The sequence below is a fragment of the Ruditapes philippinarum genome, unplaced genomic scaffold (genome assembly GCF_026571515.1).
Source record: "Ruditapes philippinarum isolate M1 unplaced genomic scaffold, ASM2657151v2 ctg15442_1_1_1_1, whole genome shotgun sequence".
In the NCBI taxonomy this organism is placed as follows: Eukaryota; Metazoa; Mollusca; class Bivalvia; order Venerida; family Veneridae; genus Ruditapes; species Ruditapes philippinarum.
The window spans coordinates 1-20,976 of record NW_026859879.1 but is presented as its reverse complement, the minus strand read 5'-3'; the positions used below and the strand labels follow the sequence as shown (position 1 = coordinate 20,976).

At 31.5% G+C, this 20,976-nt stretch overlaps 3 protein-coding genes across 3 annotated transcripts; all 3 read right to left on the bottom strand.

The window, feature by feature from the left end:
* LOC132758179 (uncharacterized) lies at positions 1-2,691 on the bottom strand (the record flags this gene model as incomplete). Its single annotated transcript, XM_060749727.1, is given in 4 exon segments — positions 1-276; positions 845-1,008; positions 1,903-2,063; positions 2,551-2,691. Coding segments are annotated over 3 exon segments (546 nt in total), but the record flags the coding sequence as incomplete, so codon positions are not given.
* Positions 2,692-10,971: 8,280 nt separating this feature from the next.
* LOC132758178 (uncharacterized) lies at positions 10,972-13,168 on the bottom strand. Its single transcript, XM_060749726.1, has 3 exons — positions 13,004-13,168; positions 12,437-12,585; positions 10,972-11,951 (listed from the first exon to the last, which is right to left on the bottom strand). The coding sequence occupies exons 1-3, from the start codon at positions 13,125-13,127 to the stop codon at positions 11,736-11,738; spliced, it is 489 nt and encodes a 162-aa protein (XP_060605709.1). The 5' UTR covers positions 13,128-13,168; the 3' UTR covers positions 10,972-11,735.
* Positions 13,169-15,092: 1,924 nt separating this feature from the next.
* Positions 15,093-17,118, bottom strand: LOC132758180 (uncharacterized). The gene is made up of 3 exons (XM_060749728.1): positions 16,947-17,118; positions 16,178-16,302; positions 15,093-15,541 (listed from the first exon to the last, which is right to left on the bottom strand). The coding sequence occupies exons 1-3, from the start codon at positions 17,017-17,019 to the stop codon at positions 15,326-15,328; spliced, it is 414 nt and encodes a 137-aa protein (XP_060605711.1). The 5' UTR covers positions 17,020-17,118; the 3' UTR covers positions 15,093-15,325.
* Between the last annotated feature and the right edge of the window lie 3,858 nt (positions 17,119-20,976).

Sequence of the window (20,976 nt, the reverse complement as noted above, 5' to 3'; positions counted from 1 at the left end):
ATTCTTTGGTAGTTTTAAAGGGGCTGCCTTTTCGAAACATTCGTTCGGGGTCTTGTTTTTGTTGAATTTACACATCTGTATTGAACATTCGGTAATGTTTTTGTGATAGGCACTGACAGTAAGTTCCGGTGCTGTTTCAAGCAAGAGGAACTTCTCCAGGGTTGGAAGAGTACATCTAGGTAAGATGGTGGTCTTTGGAACTCCTCCTTTTATGGCCCGATATATCTCATAGCCTTTATAACCACTGCTTGGGGATAGTTGCTTGTCCTTTGACATCTGTAATAAAAAAAGATTACTGTTAAATTATAATATTGTCAGAGTACATCTTCAAGTTTTTTTCCTTCCTGTAAAATCGCATAACCATTAAAACGGTTAAAAAACTAAACTTTCACTGCTGTAGGTTCGAATTTCGCCAGGGACTATTGATTCCAGAAGGTCGATGGCTCTACTCAGATGCCCGCTTATGCCTAAAATAATACATTGTGGAACGCCTGGGATCTTTTCTCCACCAGGAAAGCTGTAAAATCACTATTTGACTTTAACATTCATGGTGTAACGTAACAACCCATTAAGAGAAAACAAACTATTGGCGATTAAATGCAATGATAAAAATTGCCATTCTAGTTATTGTGTCAAAAGTGTTTTATTTAAGATAAAAACATTGGTTACTGAAAATTATGCAAAAGGCGACCATCATTGCATTGTTCATGTTACAGACGTGCAACTGAAAGATGTACAGCTATATGTATTAATTAAGTGAAGAGATCAATTATTACAAGCAACTTTAATACGTTGACGGTCACTTTGAATTGTAAACAAAAAAACCCGCTACATAGATTCTTACTTTATTGTTGGTATACCAGTCAAGTGCTTTGGCAATCAGGGCGACATTTTTGCTTCTTTTACGGTCTTCCATGGTAATCACCCAGTTGTAGTCTTCTGATCCAGACTTTACGGCCAGCGTAATGTTCCATTCCTCTGTTTCATCTACAGCCTGGTTTGTGTCGTCTGCAACGGAATGATAGATAAACAGTAGATGACAAAATGCGTCGAATCGTTAAAATAATGAGTAAGATATGACAAAATACCTTGAATTGTTAAAAATAATGAGTATTTTACATAAATTATTATAATTATGACTGACGTTTTATGACGTCGATTTATGAATCTATGTGAAAACAATCTAACTTTATGGGCTGACATGGCGTTTTAAGTTCTACGGAAGATGGTCAATTCTGCATTTTTTTCATCATTTTGTTTTTATATACACAGTGATATAAACTATCTACCGATCAATGGAAGAAAAGAGCCAATAAAATAGTGTTTGCCTTAATGTATGCTTTTAACCTATCTCTCAAAATCGAGAGGCAGATAAAAAAAAACATACTTAAAATATAACTAATAAGTTGCATGTTAAAATATTTTAATCGGTTCTAAAGTTAGTACAATATCTACAGGGATATAGTTTGTCTTTTTAAGTTCGAATCCTAAACGATGCTTACATTTGTTGCCGTGTCTAATTGAAGCCAACACGTCAATCATGTTGGTCACCCACTGCTAACCAAGAAACTCATTCGGAAAACTCGGCATTTGCCATAAAAACAATGCTAACTTGTTTGATTATAATAATTAGTACCTTCACTTTGAAAGGACTTAATATACGCCGGTGTACGATTGTTCAATGAATGTAAGAGATCTAAATTATTCATTTATTATTACTAGTTCCGTCAAATTGTAAAATGGTGTGCAAAATCTTCTTGAAATAGGCTGCAGAAAACTGACAACTTTCAACATAACTAAAAAGGAAGCAAGCATGATTTGGTATTTTCAGTAAAAAAAATGTTAAGTCTTAAGATTGATTAAGTCTGGAATAAGTACAAAATACTTAAAACAAATACTTACGGGGATGGCTGTGAGGATGCGAGTGCGAGTGTCCATGTTTAGGTCCGGCTTCACCTCTTGCACATATACAAGCTAGAACTAGGCATATAATCCAGGCATAGGCCATCTTTTCACAATTTTACTGAATTTGATTGTACGGCTGTGAGATAGTCCAGATTAAACTGAAAAGAGGAGGAGGGGTGTATCAAAAGTAGTTAGAAAATATGACATGTAGTTTTGCTGGATAAAGAAAGAACCTTCGTTATTTATGCGAAAGGGCTGCTTAAAACGAAAAAGCGGATAACATTTCATTAATTCATTTACATTTAATAAAAAAATGAATAAAGTAATAATAAAAGTACTTTATTGCTAACTTGGCAAGAATAACAATTCGCATAAATTCAATTTTATAGACAAAAAATATCATTAAGAAAATTAATGAGAGTAAAATTATAAACTCATTAACTTAGTTTTATTTAGTCTGTATAAATGATAAAGCAAGATTGAATGTTGAAGTACAAAAAGGCATTGAATGATGATATCTTACAAAATCAGCGTGATTTTCAAAGGTAGCAGGACAAATTGTTCGTTAGGAATTAAACATGTATACGATCCTGTTCCATTACAGTGAATGGCATGAATAAGGACTCAAAATTAAAAACCGCTTACCGTTCCAATTTAGATTTTAGTGTTCATATATAAATAATCTCTAATTTTTGGTGCTCCTTCTTCCCATAACACATAACAGTTTTGTTATTGTTTGTTCAAGTTTTCTTGAAAAAAAAATGGGCGTTCAAAAATCTGTAAAAGTAAAAAAGTAAAAAGAAAATTACATAAAAAATTAACATCAAACATTTTCAAAAGATTGTTTAATTTCATAACAACAACATCTGTTAAACAAGGGTCATTTACAAAGTCTGTAATTCCTGTATTTTAGAGTGGAAAAAAACTATAAAGTTTCCTCTACACAAAAATACATTTTAAAAAGTAAATCTGATTCCTTTATCACAAGGACAGTGTTTGAAATAGTACATTTCCGTTGCTTTAGGAATAGTACATTTTGCTTTTGGAATTGTACATTTTGCTTTTGTAATTGTACATTTTGCTTTTATAATTGTACATTTTGTTTTAAGAATAAAACATTTTGCTTTTGGAATTGTACATTTTGCTTTTGGAATTGTACATTTCGTTTTTAATTTTCAGTTTTAAAGAAAAGCATATCTGCTAATATAGGCGACACAAACTCTGCTAGTTTACCGACCGCTTAAACGATGCTCAAATATGTTTATTTGAAATTTAAAAAACAAGTGAAATCAAATACAATATGTGTTTTGCTATGTATTAAATTAATTTAATACAGCGTTTTTTATTGTTATTATTGTCATTGTGTGTGTTTACCATATGTCATACACAATATGTGTTTTCTTATTATTAAATTTATTCAATGCAGTGTTTTTCTTTTGTCATATTTACCAATGTGTGTGTTTGCCATATGTAAATTTATGTTTGTATTGAAAAAGGCAGATACCTTCCGAATTATAAATAAACCTTGAATTGACTTGACTTGACTTCATATTCTACTCATTTATTATACAGAAACGTATTGATAATTCTGAGTGCATGCTTCAATTGTTTTCATTCGATTTGTTGTTTCACAAACTATCATTAGGTACAGAGAAATATAACAAAACGTACTAACTTCTTAAGAAATTATTTTCATTTGCTATGATATTGTTGAAATTGGCTAATCACAGCAATAAATTGTCGACTTGATTTACTTTTGATTTATTTCATGTTCTAAACTAAAGCAAATCTGAACTTAAGTCATATTGGATTCTTGATGAACTTCGTCATTTGTTCGTGTGCATGATTTCATAAGGAAAACTATTTTAAAAGGGAAACCTCTTTATATGCATACCTTCACAAGGAAAACTACTTCATTTTCATGACTTCGTAAGGCAAACTTCTTTTGGAGCATGCTTTCATAGGGAAAACTACTATAAATACATGCTTTCATAAGGAAAACTACAAGTGTAGTTTGTTAGCATGCGTTCATATGAAAAACTACTTTGTTTGAATGCTCAATTTCATTTGCATGATTTCATAATAAACCAATTTATATGCATGGTAAACTACTTCATTTGCACAATTATAAGGAAAACGTCTTTATTTACATGGTGTCATAAGGAGAACTACTTCATTTTCATATTTCATAAGGACACGATTTTAAACTTTAATTGCTGACTGAAAGTATTTGATAAAGCTTAATGATACACGTCTTTTTTATTGTTTATTCATTACTTTAAAAAAATAAAGAGAAAAGGCTTACTTTTGAGACAACCCTCCTTACGCTTGTCAAAGCCAAGTAGGCGTTTCACGTCAACCAGACCAATCTTGTTGATGTGTCTATGTTCAGTTTCCGTGATTGATGTTCTTTTGTCATAAATGGACATTTTTATTGCAGTGTACATACGGTACAAGGAAAATTTGATGTTTCGTTGGCGAACGTTATGCAGGTACATAAGAAAACATTTTGAGATACTTACAGGGGCATCGGCAACAGCTCGTAACAACACGCCAACAATGGGGTCAAATGTAACTCCAGCCGGAAACAGTAAGTAAAATAAAAGCAATAGATTTTTTTTCTCTCCAGCAGTAACAGTTATGCTGTAACGACATTCTCCCTATGAAATAACATCATTATTTTTGTCTAGACTGTCAAATGCTTGTCAGAAACTGTCGATTTGAACATTTTAATAGTAGCTGTGCATAAACCGTAGGATTTATGAAATTTTGTTGAAGACAGAAAAAAAAGAATTTTCTCATCTTGTACCGATGAAGTCAAACAGGTTGCAGTTCTGTCTTAAGCTGCAATTCATTTTTCTTAAACTTTAAATTTTCTTTCATTCGCTGTCTTGTTACTTTGTCGATATCTGTCTGTCCGTCTGTCTATATGTCTGTCTGATTTCTTCTGTGCATTATACATGTACATTATACATGTAATATGCATTAATTAACGCTTCACAAAGAATGATAATGTTTGAACCATTGCTCACGCTTTTGTCCAAGGAGACCAATACATGTATTATTGCAACAAGTCAAAGGTTATCGGACTGTTATTTTTTCCGTTTTTTCCCCTTCTTTTTTTCGCCGATTTACTAATTTAGTTATTTATGTGTATATACTTTGAAAATAAGATTTTAGATTTGTCATGTATACTAGTACAAAGTTTTTATTATTATCAACATTACTGTAGGCCTATATAGAGCTAGGATATTCAAGTTTTTTCTATAAATACATGATTTATTTTCATCGAGTGGTATGAAAATAAATATTTCATGAGTGGCGGTAGCCACGAGTGAAACATGGTAATTTTCATGCCACAAGATGAAAATACATCATGTATTTATGAAAAAAACTTGAATTTTCTGTTTATTATATACATTTTTCTCATTTTTGACATTAAAATTTGAAAGACTTTCCCTTAAATTTTGTGTACAGGCAGAGTTTAAAAGAAAGTAGTCCGGCAAGACACCAGTGAAAATACGGAAAATATGTTTCACTGCAGTGAAAAATAAAAAATTTTCAGTGAAAATACGGAAACTGAAAATACACATTTTATTTCATCAATATTACTCAATATTTCATTTATAAGTATATAATAAACGATGTTGTTAGTAAATATTTGTTTCTTTGTCATGATATTTCCTTTCAAATCTGTAAACGTTGGGTATAAAAATTAATTTCAAACTATCTCATTTCTATATAAATGCATATGGCCAGTGTCTTGCAGTTTGATTTCATTATATCTCATTTTCCCATACAGTATTGACTATAAAGGGAAATTACTCTGTTACCACTGTATATAAATTTTGAAATAAAATCGCACTTCATGAACGCAGTGTTTGTTCGTGAAGTACAAATTTGCACCGCCGTTTTTTAATCTATTCATAGAAAGAATAATGAATATGCAAGCAAAATATAAATTTTATAGCATGTTATGACATTAATGGGCTGAATTTTATTCTTGAGAATAAAAGTCATTTGTTATTGTCAAGCAAGATTGCATTGTTTCCTTTCTATATATAGTTTGTTAAATGAGACACGAAATATCTGATTGTTAAACAAACATCAGCATTTTTAAAGACAAAAAATAAAGAATTAAAGTGAATTGGTCTGTAATGGGCACATTTTCCATATTAATATAAAATATTGATAAAAAAAACAACTGAAATGTAGCATTTAGATTTTCTTATAGAATATTGTTCGAAAACTATGTTAATATAAAGTTCTAAGTGATTTAGTATGAACAATTAAATGATGAATGGTAATATTTTGTTCTACACCATTTTAATATCTTCTATATATAAATCAATGTAATATCGCATCATGTACATGTATATCATCTGGCACAAAGAATAACCTTATTATTCTTTGCCCCAGGTTTCGTACTTGCCAACAGCATCTACATTTGTTTAGCAAGCGTGAGTATGTAACAAACTTTATTTCAATAAAAACAGCTGAGGTCCGGCAAAAGAAAAGACAAAACACGATTATTCTCAGTAACCGAAAATGATTCAAAATGTGGCTGACAAAAAACAAAAACAAAGAAAAGTTTGTGTTAGGATTATTTCCTGATGCAGATTATCTAAACATAACAGCACGGATCATTATTTTAATATAAATCCGTGATCAAAGACACAACAAGTTGACGTTGTTGTTTTTTACCCTTTTGATGAGACATGTCACACCATACAAAACGTAGGTTCATTCCGGCTTTCTGTTAGATGTGTTAAATGCTAATTTTCATCAAAATTAGAGAATTTATTGCCTATTGTTTGACAACTGAGTGAAGTTTTATAGAGCCTTGTTTATTTTTTATGCGTTTGTGAAGTGAATTTTAATTATTCATAAATGCTAATTCCTTGAAAACGTTTCTCTTCGCATTTATCTAAATCGTTCTATTTGCAAAAAAAGTATATTTTTAGTACTAAAGGCCCATTATACCTCAGAAAAGATTATACGTTTCTCAAAGGGTCTTTTATTTTGGTTATCGTGTACTTTTATAGTATTGAAAATGTTAATTATTGACGGAATCATCTTTTTCGTCTGCTGCTTTTTGGCAATAAGTACAGTTTAGTAAATTTGTATTATGCATGGATGTCAAAAATACTATTTTGTTTACATTTGGCTACTTTTATGACAAATTATATTACATTTCTCCTACTTTCTTCAAGTTACAAGCATCTAACCTTCTCTAAAACCATTTTTTAAACATTATGATATTCATGTTTGCCCCTTCAAAAGACGTAAAATTCTATTTTTTCTCAGGCATAATGTGCCTTTAAAATAGCTTATTTTACGTTAAGCCCTTTGATGTACGAATAAGGAATTAATACAAACGTTTTAAGGTATATATTTGACATAAAGAGTTTGCAGTAAATTAATAATATATTATAATTGAGGATAGATATTTATATTTTTCTAAACTTAAAAAAATAATGGACAAATGTAATGTTTACGAAATGCACAATTTAATTTGATATTGAATAAGAATTAAATATTTTTAACTATCCAGATTATTAGAAAGCATCTATAGATTTCAACAACAACAACAACATTTTATTTGCATAAATGTTATAACAACATTATAGCCATAAAGTATATATAATGTTAACAGTGATACAAGTTCAAATATAAAAAGTACATAAAAGTTAGCACGGGAAGTATAAAAAGAATTTAATTTCTCTGTCTATTACACGATGCAAAATAACATATTTGCCTAAACCAATTAATTCTTTAGATGACTTTGTTAATAATAAATTTTCAAATTTTCTTTAATGAAGGCCATCTACAGTAATAATGTTTTAAATATTTATTCCTAATTTCTGTGTGTTTTGGGACAAACCAAAAGAAAATGATATTCATTTTCGACCATTCGCATATTACAATTTGTACAAATTCTATCTTGTCTAGTGCATTAATGTACCGACAGTTTTTATTTTTAAATCATGTGACGAGGTTCTTAGTCTGCATAAGGTTATTCTAAATTTAGCTTTGAAATTTCATTTAAATATTTTTCACACACGAAATCATGTTTTAAATAGAGAGTATGAGCACAGTTTTTGTGTTGTTATATGCGTGAATACCACGACTGTTGTAAAATTATCGTGTATACGCTGTTTAATTTGTGTCAAATTTATTATGTCAGTATTTTGGTTAAGCACACAAATCAGTCATGCCTAACTGGTTTAACATTTCTCTAATGTTGAATGCCCAATTATTTCCATTATAGGATAAATTATTTTCAGTATCATTTCGGAGCATATTGTATATTTAACTTTATGATATGGCTATCGGGTGATTTTAGAATTTTTACCCAAAATTTAAGAATAATTGACTTTCGAATAACTTTCATCGGTAATCTACCCAATTCTCCGTATAGACAGTCTAAGTTAGTAGATTGTTTTACTCCTAATATTTTTCTACAAAATTTAGTATGAATTTTCTCCAATATTTTTGACCGTCATGAAAGCCCCATACTTCTGCAGAATAATTTAACACTGGCGCTACCAAGCTATCGAATAATTGCATTTATCTTTAATGGGTAAATCTATTTGATTAATAACAATGAATAAATTATGCATAGAGTAAGCTGCATGTTGTGCTAATCGTTTTTGAGTTCTGTTCCAGTTGTTATTTTTAAACAGATGTGTTCCTAGGTATTTAAATGATGTAACGATTTCAATTTCAGTGTTATTAAGATAGAATTTATAACTAGTATGGCGACCCTTTTCGAAAATCATTGCCTTTGTTTTTTTGGAGTTAATCGTTAATCCCCATGTGTTACAGTAATTTTTTAAATCATTGAGCATACTTTGCAGTGTTGCGGGATCTTGTGCGAACAGTACTGCGTCGTCCGCGAACATGAGTAAAAAAAAGTTTGACATCTTCTATTGTAAATATACCATTTATATTTGTATTTATATTTGTTGTGACGTCATTGACGAAGAATAAGAACAATAAGCTGGAGCTCGGACAGCCTTGTTTTAGACCTACGCCCGAATCAAACCACCCGGATGTTTCATTTTTATATCGTACGCAACATTTTACCGAGGAATACATTGCCTTTAATGATAATACTAATTTTGAACTTACTTTTTTCTTCAATCAATTTTTGCCAAAGTTTAATTCTGTCAATTTCAACATACGTCTTTTCATAATCTGCAAAAATGCAAAATAACTTCGTATTTTCAATAAGTGTCTTTGCAATAATATAATACAATATAAATATACAGTCAATTGTAGACTTCCCTTTTTGGAACCCAAACTGCGTTTCGTTTATTTTTTCGTTTATTTCTGCCCACTTGGTTAATCTATTTAATAAAATCTGTGAGTATATCTTACTCATAACATTGCTTAACGTTATACCTCTAAAGTTTTTAGGGTCATTTAAATCTCCCCCTTTAAATATAGGTGATATTATACTTTCACCCCAACATCTTGGATATTCCGCATTATTAAGCATTCTATTGAATAATTTTAGTAAATAAGGTGATATTAAATCATATGAATATTTAAAATTTCTGCAATGAGCATATCATTACCGGGGCTTTTCCCATTGTTTTGTGAAAATACAGCATTTCTAATCTCTATTTCTGTGATATCATTATCGAGAAAATCATCTTGATCGGGTATATTAAAGTTTTGTTCTCTGTTCGGTGAACAAAAAGAGTACTAAAATGTTCATGCAAGTCGTTTGCAGTAAGATTATTTATACTTGATTATTTTTTTATTATATTGTTTTTTAATCACTTTCCAAAATTGTTTTGGTTCTGATTTAGCCATATTTGCTATCTTTCGGCCCTCTCTTATAGCGTATAGCCTTTTGTGTTTGCGTTTTGTTTTATTATATTTTGATTTTGCCTCAACATAGTTCCGGCGTGATTGCGCATCATTTCTGCGCCGGAGGAAATTGTTTCGCGTTTTAGAAAATTCTTTTAGATTTCAGCCATGCTGCTTTTAAGCCTCTCCGTCCTAAATTTGTATGATGAATGTGTCCGGACTTGAGAAGGCTAAAACTTAGTGAATAGGCTTAGGCTTGACTGTATAGATGTACATTGTGGATTTGCCCCGTATTTTATCTCGGCGTTCGTTGTAAATGTTTTGTTTTCTGATCATTTTAGTACTTATTTGTGTTGAAAAATTGTATACTGCTAAAGCCGGTGCCGGGGGAGGGAGGCCAGGAGTATGCTGTTCTCAGGGACGAACTAATTATTTTTTTTTTTCACCTTTTTGATTTCCATTGCATGCTCTTTAGGGATTTCCCCTTTAACAGACATTTGATAAACACTTGTGACATGAGTAAATGTTAAAGCCGTAATCATATGGACATGTCAGAATAAAAAAAGTATTCCATGGGATTTATTTGAAACAATGCATGGTTTAGCTTATGGAACGTCGATGGCTCTTCACGTGTGCCTAGTCATGCCTGAAATAATGCAGTATGGACTTGCCACGTACTTCATCTTAGCGTTCTTATGTCTTCCTGCACCAGAAAAGCTGGGAAAACGCCTCATTACTTCTACTTTGTTGGTGCGACGTTACCCTCCCCCACCCGACCCCTTATGTGTATGTAGCTATCACTGTTTGGTATGCACCGGGTTCCTTAAGTTTTGCAGTTGTCTTTAACACAAAAATGTTGTACTCACCGATAAGGGTGTTTTTTATGCTTCAAAATTTGGACTTTGCATAAAAGACGTGAAAAGTGAATGGTGATGAGACTAGGGCCATTAAAGTGTTCCAATATTTTCATTTTATTTAAAACAATATCATAGATCTATATAACAAATAAAATCCAACAAGAAAAAGAGTTTTTTATTATTTATTGAAATTTTGCTTTTGACAAAAGAACATATACAATAACAATGTATCAGAAGTTCGTTTTTAGAATATCTTTAAGATATTTCCCATCAGTATCATGTATAATCTGAAGAATATCAATGTCATGCTATTTCACGCTGTTTATGCCTTTTACGTAACACGTGATATGGTATACACGTATGCTTTAAAGTAAACACATACCATATAAGCTTCCTACTTTATTTGAACAGTTGACATTATGATATGTTCATTTAATCAAAATTAAAACAACGGAAACATATTATGGTGAATAAAACATATTATTCTGTTTTTATATCATTTTTTTTTATTAAAGGTTCTCGACTTAAGTTTTTTCCATGACGGGACTGGAAATATTCTATCGTCGATATTGTTATATACCACTTGATGTGAGGTTATACCAATAGTATGTGAGGCAAATTTCAGACCATTCGCTTACTCTGTTTTTCCATAGTAATAAATTCTACATTCTACATTTGTACTGTTTTTCTGTTTTTCCATAGTAATAAATTCTACATTCTACATTTGTACTGTTTTTCGGTTTTTGTCTTTTTTGTCTTTATTTTTTTCAATTACAAAATGTATTTACTTTTTTCTTAGACCTCAGTGAACGGAACTCCTTTCATCCAGGGTCTTTCAAATCACTTTGAAATACTGTTTTATCTGAACATCGCTTGACAAATTTTTTATACATAATTACTGTAAAAATATATAGAAACTTATTTCAGTAACTTTTTAGAAAATTAATTTTAATAAATTAAATTTTATTAAATATTGCCAGTATTTGACAATTGCTGTCAAAACATGTCGGATTCTTAAACATATCTTCATGTTTTAAAATATCAACTGAATAACTGGCTGGTGTTCCTCTTGAATTTGTATCACAAAGTTTGTCAAATTTTAAGAACACTATCCTTCCATTTCATATTTAAATTTCAAGTTTTTTTCACTGTCTAAGGAGATTTTCGGCATTTATTGTCCACTGCTTTTTTAAAATCCGCTTTAAGTTGACTTTGGTTTTGTCTGTCTGCCGGCATTGTATAATGAACTATGGCCAATGGGAGGTTGTTACTGCATATCGCCAGGTTAAATTCATGCAAGAAGTTACCATTGATGAAATGTTTGATCTTTAACCCTTGATAACCGTTGCCTTCAAAAGTTGTAGATCCCTGAAACAAAAATTATATACAGTTAGTTCCACTACGGACCTTTATATGAAATGCGAGCCGCCATTTTGGAATTTTTTTAGAAGAATGACGTCAATGGAAAACTCCCTCTCACGTGACAAAAATGTACTAAAATAGGTATAACGAAAACTGTCGAAAGAAGACGAAAGCAACTTCGGGTCCATACGATATTATCTGACACGAGTCGATATATTTTTTGACTTGTCCATCTTTCAGTATAGATAGATAATACCATTCAGCATTTTTAAGAAATTTTTAAAACATGTCATGTACATTGTGTGGACTGACTAGCAAAAAGTGCTGTCTATGACTGAACGGCACTGATGATCTAGTCCTGCACTGATGATGATCGCATGGGTAGCAACTGTTGCCAACCACGTGCTTAGAGATAAAACAGCATAATATTTAACAGATTTATGTCTGTAGAAATATATATAAACAGAAAAAGGTAGATTGTTTTTACTTACAGGGGCTTTTGCCATATGTGTCCACCTGTCTATGGCTATTGATATATTTTTAACAGGATCAGTGTTCGGTCTATCTTTCACTTCTATACTCCATATATCTGTTGGGACTAAGTCTTTCATTACACTGATTTCATAATGCTCATTGCGAACTGAAATTGAAATTGACAAAAAAAATCAATATGAAATTATCAAAATTTCGATTCAAAAGTGCATGAACATAAATCTTCATTCCAAATAATGTACATGCTTGATAAATATTGAAAATGTTTGTTAGGTCAATCTGTCGTGATAATATTTTTAAAATTTGAAAATATATCGGATGTAGGCATAAAAATCGACAATTTACCATAGAAACAATTAAATGAAATAAATATCTACAAACTAACGAAGCCACTGTGCATGTTTTGTCAGCAAACATTGGAGAGAAAAAAACCCACTCTATCGCTATGCATTTTGTTATCATATAAATTAATACATCAAATCTGAAAAGAAAAATAACCCCATTATCCGGTTTATAATTAATGTTGCTATCTTTGAAATATGTTAATATTATTATTTAAAAATTACCTTTGTTTATCTCTGGATGGTTTTGATGCGGGTTAGAACCATCACTAGGGGGTGATCCAGTTTGTGTATATACATTATTATAAAGTAAAGAAAAAACAACGATCGTTGCTGTAAAAGTAATCATCTTGAATAATTATAATGAAACGTGTGACACTTACAGTATATATATTCACCGTGTTTGACGCATACACGCACAGCGATCAAAGCGTAAAGGTGGGTTGTTCAAAATGTCTGTAGAACAATCGCATAGTTACCATATGTGCAAAATATTAGTACAGTGTACATGTAATTTAAAAACCATTAACCTGTTGATTTGTGTGTAATGGTGTTGCCTTGATTTGAATTTGGAAAAGTTCATTCGAATTTCCATAACCTTATTAACTTATCTATTGGATATTTTGTTAAGGAGCGTTTAATTACGTTTTATTTCTACTATCCATTGTGCTTGATAATAGAGATACTTATTGTTGCAAGATGACCACTACAAGTAATTATTGCTTTTTACTTTTAGAGATTATACTAAGCACACCTATTGTGCGCAAAGGCAATTAGAGATCATATGAGACATACTCATTGCACGCAAAAACAATTAGAGATCATACTGAGCATACCCATTGTACGCAAAGGCTATTAGAGATCATACGAAGCACACCCATTGTACGCAAAGGCAATTAGAGATCATACGAAGCACACCCATTGTACGCAAAGGCAATAAGAGATCAAACTGAGCACACCCAGTGTACGCAAAGGCAATTAGAGATCATACGAAGCACACCTATTGTACGCAAAAGCAATAAGAGATCATACGAAGCACACCCATTGTACGCAAAAGCAATAAGAGATCATACTGAGCACACCTATTGTACGCAAAGGCAATTAGAGATCATACGAAGCACACCCATTGTACGCAAAGACAATAAGAGACCAAACTGAGCACACCCATTGTACGCAAAGGCAATTAGAGATCATACTGAGCACACCCATTGTACGCAAAAGCAATTAGAGATCATACTGAGCACACCCATTGTATGCAAAAGCAATAAAAGACCATACTGAGCACACCTATTATATGCAAAGGCAATAAGATACCAAACTGAGCACACCTACTGTACGCAAAGGCAATTAGAGACCGACCATACTGAGTTCACCTTTTATACACAAAGGCAATAAGAGACCATACTGAGCACGCCCATTATACGCAAAGGCAATAAGATACCATACTGAGGACTTGCATAATACGCAAAAGCAATTAGAGATAATGTACTTTTGGACTCTTTATATCATACATTTAAATGTTGCATGGGGAGCACAGTATACCTATAAACTACATCATGAAAAAATATACTTACAGGAGATCCACCGATTAAAGTAAAACAACATAAAACATAAAATTTGTAATTCTTACATAGATCAAGTGAAGCATTCGAAATGGAAAAGTCTGAAAATATAGAATATACTCAGAATTAAATTAATATAAATTTTTGTGCGATCCTTAGCTCCAAATTGATTGAAAAGCGTTGCAGGAATTTTCATTGTATGGTCTTTTTGCATAATAAAAAATTATTCTGGGTAAAGGAATTATCTGAAAAATTGCACACAAGTCAAGACGTACACCAAATGGTACGAATCTCAAAAAAATATATTTCAAGTCATGTTATGTCTTAACACATCTTTGATTCAACTTTGTTTATGAGTTGAAGGCCTATTGCCACATTTTTGACAAAAGTAAATAATATTTTTTGAACAGCCCTCTCCTTTCCTGTTTTTATATTTTTGTAAAGTGATTCGTTATTGTTTTATTAGGTCTGACGTCAAATTTCGGCATCATACAACGTTATTAAACATTGATATATGTCAGTCATAAAATAGTTATTCACGCGTGGGATGTGTTTTTGCCCTCTTTTTAAAAAAGGTTTTTTTTTAATTGTTTTCATACGTATATGCAATGAATTTATCAGTTAGTTGAATCGTACATTGATTCGCCATACTACGGAATATAATAAACTTAAGATGTTGAATAGTAATGAGGGTAATTTATAATTAAACTGGGAACGATAAATCCTACCTCATAAAAACGTAATAAGTGTCGCCTGCTTTTGAATAATTTTATTGTAAAATACACATTTATTCGTATACAATTGTATCATAATACATGTATTTTTATTATCTTAAAAATGTTATTTCAGAACGTTTTTACGTTTTGCAAAGCAAGCAATAAAGTCTGAATCGTTTTTGACGTCACACGCACACAGAGCATCGATACATATATTGTAATCAATCGTTTTTCAAATTAACTCATCATCATCGTCCACGCATGCGCAATCAAGGTTTAGCCTGGCACGATGCTAACTGGATCTTCAAGGCTTTCAGGTACTTATTGACCACACTCTGATCGGCGGTCTTCAGGATATCTATTTCCAGGCTGGGATTCGTACATTTAGGGATCCTCTTCCAGTATTTTGAACTGCCATCAATCTTCTGATTTATTTCGTAACCACGGTAACCGTCCACAGTCTGAAACACTTTGCTTTGCAAAGTCTGTAAATAGCGAAAAGAATAAAAAAAAGTCAGAAATTAGCGAAAAGAAACAAAAAAGTCTGTAAATAGCGAAAAGAAACAATAAAAACGTGTTACATAATATGCCTGTAATTACAATATAATCAAAACGAGGTATCACAACATATATCTACATGTTCCGTATCAAAATTTTCCAACAAAATATATGCCTTTATTATTTAGCGTCCTGGTTCCAATTTAACATGTTCTATACAAAATGGTAACTCTTACGTAGGAGATAAAAGGCCTAATCAGGACTTTATCACTCCTACGTAGGAAATTAAAAAAAAGCCTACTTAGGAGTTTATACGTAATACTTTATTACTCCTTCGATGGACTTTATAACTTTTACGTAGGAGATATATAAAAAAACCTAATTAGGAGTTAATAATTCCTACGTAGGACTACTTAAGACTGTTTAACTCCTACGTAGGAGATAAATATATTGATGTTAATAATGTTGATGATGATAATGATGATGATAATTAAATAATAATAATAATAATAATAATCAGGATGATGATGATGTTGATGATATTGTTGTTGTTGATAAGGATTTTGATGGTGGTGCATCATCTCTTATTTCAATTTATAAACGGTAATCATATTTAGTCTTACTTTTAAAGCGTTAATCTGATTCAAGATTGTTTCATTGTTGGTTGTCCAGTGAACACGTCCCGTGCTGGTAACAAAGTAAATTACATCCTCCACAAGACGTTTGCGAGTATCGCCAACCTTCTTTGCTGCAAACACACAATACAGACATACAGTTAAATCCCCATTGCATCAAGCTAAGTTTTAGCATTTCATATATATACCCGATTGCGAAGGGGATGGTAATTTAGTTATTCAAACATATTTCGAGTCCGTTTCATGGAACTAACCAGTACTAGTTTTTACGGTGTCCAGTAAGAGCCATCGAGACACACAGTGAAAAGTCGAAAAAACGAAACATCCAAACCATGGTGGTGAAAGTTTTGGAATACGATGGTGAAAACACGAAACTATATCAAGTTTTCATCATCATGGTTGCGTTATTTCGACTTTTCACCATCGTACATTCACCTTTTTATCATCGTACCTTTGACTTCTTACCATCGTGGTTTCGTAATTCGACTTCGTAATTTTATGTTTTCATTGTTTCCAGTTATGTGTTTGTGTCTCGATGACCCTAAAGTGACACCGTAAGTTTTTTTTATGATGAAACATGGTCGTTATCACAGTACTCGACAATTGAGAGGCAAACACATGGACCACAATGCCACCGCTGCCTTTACAATTTTGAAGACATATTCTTCTAAATACGGATACATACATTTAATTCACTGTCTGTCACGTGATTTTTTTATTATTTTAAATAAGAAGTAAAGAAAATAATTCGACATACCTTGGCTATCCGTATATTTGACATTAGCCGCCAATAACACAGCGAGATACAGAATATGCACAAACATGATCATCCTCCTTGTTAATGGAGTGTTTAATACAATCTATGCATTTATCACTGCATGATATTGTCATAGTTAGAGAATAAAAGTTATGTAATATCCTGGAATATACAATTAATTGCTTTGGTCTTTACGTTAAATATCATTAAATCCTTACTCTTGTCTGACCTTTATAAATTTGTCTGATATATCATTCCATTTGATGATAGCAAAACCTATACAAACGTTTATTGTTTAGAAAAAGAAACTTGATTCTTTTTAACACAAAATATTCTGCGTAGATTGTCTGATTGGGGAAGTTTGTTGTCGTTAAAATGCTGCACTGTTCAATCTCATAGATGCAACGCTTATTCATGTCAATTGTTCTTATTTCCGTTTCTAGTGCTAGAAGGACTTACCTTAAAGCGAGCATTACATTATTAAAGCAAGTATATTCGAGTTGGATGTTTTGAAAACTTTGGCCGGAAGTTCTTTACTGGGGTCAGGCATTGTGGGACAAAAAACACGAAGTGCTCTTTAATTAGAGTTACAAAATGTAGATCTGCTTCCGGTTTGTTAACATTTTATGAAAGGAGATCATTTTCCCCGAAATGTTATACTTAGTGAGTTCACGATCTTCAATTTGATTTAATTGCTGTAGAGTACCTTTCGAGGTTTTGCCATATTCAGGATAAGTCTTTCATATAAGAAACTTCTCGTATTTCCGATTGTTGCAACTTTTCTTGTAAATTATAGATTAGATTTCGGATGAGTAAAATTGTAAGAAAATAAAACGCGTTATTTGTTTATTTTTATTTATTTATTCATACTTTAGGTATCAATGAAAACATAGTTTACGCTAGTTTTGTAAAGCTTTGGATACTTTTCGGGGATTATTAATGTTAATAATGTTGGGTTTAAGCGAACTTTCATAGATTGCTTTCTTTTATCAATTATCTGTATGATGCAGAAAAAAGCTGAAATTTTAAACAATCATTTCTTAATTTTATACTTTTATCTGTATAATCTAGTCCCTTTTTGTTGATACATTATTTTGAAAGAATTTGAAAAGCAAATATTCCTTTTTTGATGACGTTGAATTGAACACAAATTAACCAAAGTGCCTGTCTTCTATAGAACAAAACTCACAAATTTCCAAAGTCGTCTAAAGTAATTATTTCTCTTTTTTGATATCAGAAGCGTTCATATAAATGTAATAAACAAGAGGGGGACTGGGTTGGGTTGGTGGCAAAAACAGGAATCTTTATAGTTTTCATTCAAACTTTGTACATTTACATTCTACATTCTTGAAATAAAGATTTTATTATTGCTCATTTTATTATAATTCATTTTTATTGTTGTTGTTATTAGATCTATTATTATTATTATTATTATTATTATTATTATAATATGAAAAAGGCAAAGCCTCAAAGCGAGCTCGATGTACTTTTAACGTGAAATAGTATGAAATAATCGCTCATTTTTATTTCAAATGCAGTGACGAGTGCGTGTGACGGCACACGTACTGTGTTAAATTTGTTTCCGCCCCTGTCGTTAAATGAATAACGAGTTTTGGAAACGTTGATAAAACTTTGTTTGTTTATTTTATTTCACTCTATAATTTTTCAAGCGAAATAAAGATTATTAAAAGTGAAAGAAATGTTAAATTTAAAACGTTTGCGACATACGATTAAAATAGCGTACTTGATATGATTGTTTTGCACGTGCTGTTTGGCGCTACATTGTGACGTCACATAAACAATACTTTAAACGTCTGTACAGCGTTAACGACTGAATAAAAGATATTGGTGTTCGGATTCATTTTCTTAGTTAGACCATTTTCTTTCATTCTAGATAGTTTTCACAACAAAATTCGACAAAAAAATGTTTTTATTTATCAGATTTTTCAAACAAAATGGCGCCTTCAATTTTCATTTTACATTTTCCGTTTTAAAACTGTCATTCGTTATTTTATAGACGGCTTCCGTTGTTCTGGTTCCCTGTCCAATTATCGTTCCCATGGTTGTGCGCGGGTGACCAGTCTACACATCCGTTTTCAGTCAGAATTCCTTAGTTTTTATCGTTATCTTTAAATTCGAAAAGTTGCGATGTGTCCAATTCGGTACTTTGGACGAAAGTTTTCAAAACCATCACTTAGCAGGTACTCGCGTTACCGTAAAGCTCGCTTTGCGAGCAGGCCCTTCGGGCCAGCTCGTCGAGCTCGCTATTAATAATTATCATTATTATTATTATTATTATTGTGTGATCTGGGTAAACTCTAAAACGACAAATATACATATATACACGCACGCACGCACGCACGTATATACGTACATGCACCAGTAATGTTACCTTACCACCAATGTTTGCTTATATAGATAATAAAATCATTTTTTAGATATGCAATACATTTATTTCAAAATCCCCAGTTTGATGTGTATTATCTGAAGTGCGTATTGACAAGACGTCAGCAATTAAATAAATTATTCAGAATTTGTGTAAATAAAATTATCATAATTAGAGAATAAATTACAATGCTGTCCAACCATTAATCGTGCATAATGTTTGGTATATAATTATGTTGAATATAATATATTTTTATTACCTGCTTTTCGGTGGTTTATAGAAATATATCAGTGATATAAAACTGGTAATTTCACTGTTTGAAACAGTGAAATTACCACTAAAATTGATAATTTCACTGTTTTGAATGTAAGCCCCTTACGTTGTTTCAGTGAAATACCAGCGTGCACAGTACTGGGTACCAACTTAATGACGTGATGTCGTAAATGACGTCACGTTGTATTATCATTTGGCGCGCTTTTCACTCAGTATTAGGTTTCATGTCTTTTTAAAACTTTTCTTTGCATGTAATAAAAAGAAAATTTGTTTAGTTTAGTGTAAGATCAAAATATATTTCACCTTGTGAACACCAAAAGTTCATATTTCACGAGTGGCGCAGCCACTCGTGAAATATACCTTTTTCTGCTCACTCGGTGAAATATATAGAGGATATTCAAGTTTTTTCTATAAATACATGATTTTTTTTATCGAGTGGTATGAAAATAAATATTTCATGAGTGGCGGTAGCCACGAGTGAAATATGGTAATTTTCATGCCACAAGATGAAAATAAATCATGTATTTATAGAAAAAACTTGAATTTTCTGTTTATTATGTACATTTTTCTCTTTTTTGCGATAAAATTTGAAAAACTTTCCCTTAAATTTTGTGTACTGGTAGAATTTAAAAGAAAGTAGTCCGGCAAGACACCAGTGAAAATACGGAAAATATGTTTCACTGCAGTGAAAAATAAATTTTTACAGTGAAAATACGGAAAATGAAAATACGCATTTTATTTCATCAATATTTCTCAATATTTCATTTATAAGTATATAATAAATTCCGATCTTACACTGAACTAAACAAATATCCTCTATATTGTTTTTATCTGTTATACGATACCTCGGATATGGCAAACATAAATCATGGTCCCGACGAATTCGATATAACCGAGAATTACTATAATGTATTTTAAAACATCGGTTTTGCTGATAATTGCGTATATGTTGTTGCTTTGGTTTTTATGTCAGATAGGCAAAGAAATTTTGGATTTTTTTTTACTGTGGTTGTTACATTGCAAAATTTATGCTATAATGAAGTGGATATCTACGCCTGAATAAATAGATGTATGTATGTATGAAAATGTACCTGGAATCCTTTTATATATTTTTTAACTCAAAGCGAACATTTGAATATCATCATTTTAGTCTCAGAATGCTACATGTAGAGACATCAATCAGGAATCATCGCAAAGATGCTGTAAAACCATACATTTTTGCGAAAGATATTATTTCCCTAATTTCACGAATTGGAGAATTTTCGTGTAAATAAATGTTCGCTAAGCTTTTAGGTTATGATATAAATTCAACAGAACCGAAAGAAGAAATTCGCGAATATTTTATCTCGTCAGTTAGTTAGAAATGCTGAT

What these genes read in the sequence shown, in the direction of transcription:
- LOC132758178 (XM_060749726.1), bottom strand. Translation starts at nt 13,127, where the DNA reads ATGATTACTTTTACAGCAACGATCGTTGTTTTTTCTTTACTTTATAAT. An exon ending in CCATCCAGAGATAAACAAAG is followed by an intron (nt 12,586 to 13,003) that starts GTAATTTTTAAA and finishes TTTCAATTTCAG; the next exon opens with TTCGCAATGAGCATTATGAA. An exon ending in CACATATGGCAAAAGCCCCT is followed by an intron (nt 11,952 to 12,436) that starts GTAAGTAAAAAC and finishes TTTTTGTTTCAG; the next exon opens with GGATCTACAACTTTTGAAGG.
- LOC132758180 (XM_060749728.1), bottom strand. Translation starts at nt 17,019, where the DNA reads ATGATCATGTTTGTGCATATTCTGTATCTCGCTGTGTTATTGGCGGCT. An exon ending in CAAATATACGGATAGCCAAG is followed by an intron (nt 16,303 to 16,946) that starts GTATGTCGAATT and finishes GTGTGTTTGCAG; the next exon opens with CAAAGAAGGTTGGCGATACT. An exon ending in ATCAGATTAACGCTTTAAAA is followed by an intron (nt 15,542 to 16,177) that starts GTAAGACTAAAT and finishes CGCTATTTACAG; the next exon opens with ACTTTGCAAAGCAAAGTGTT.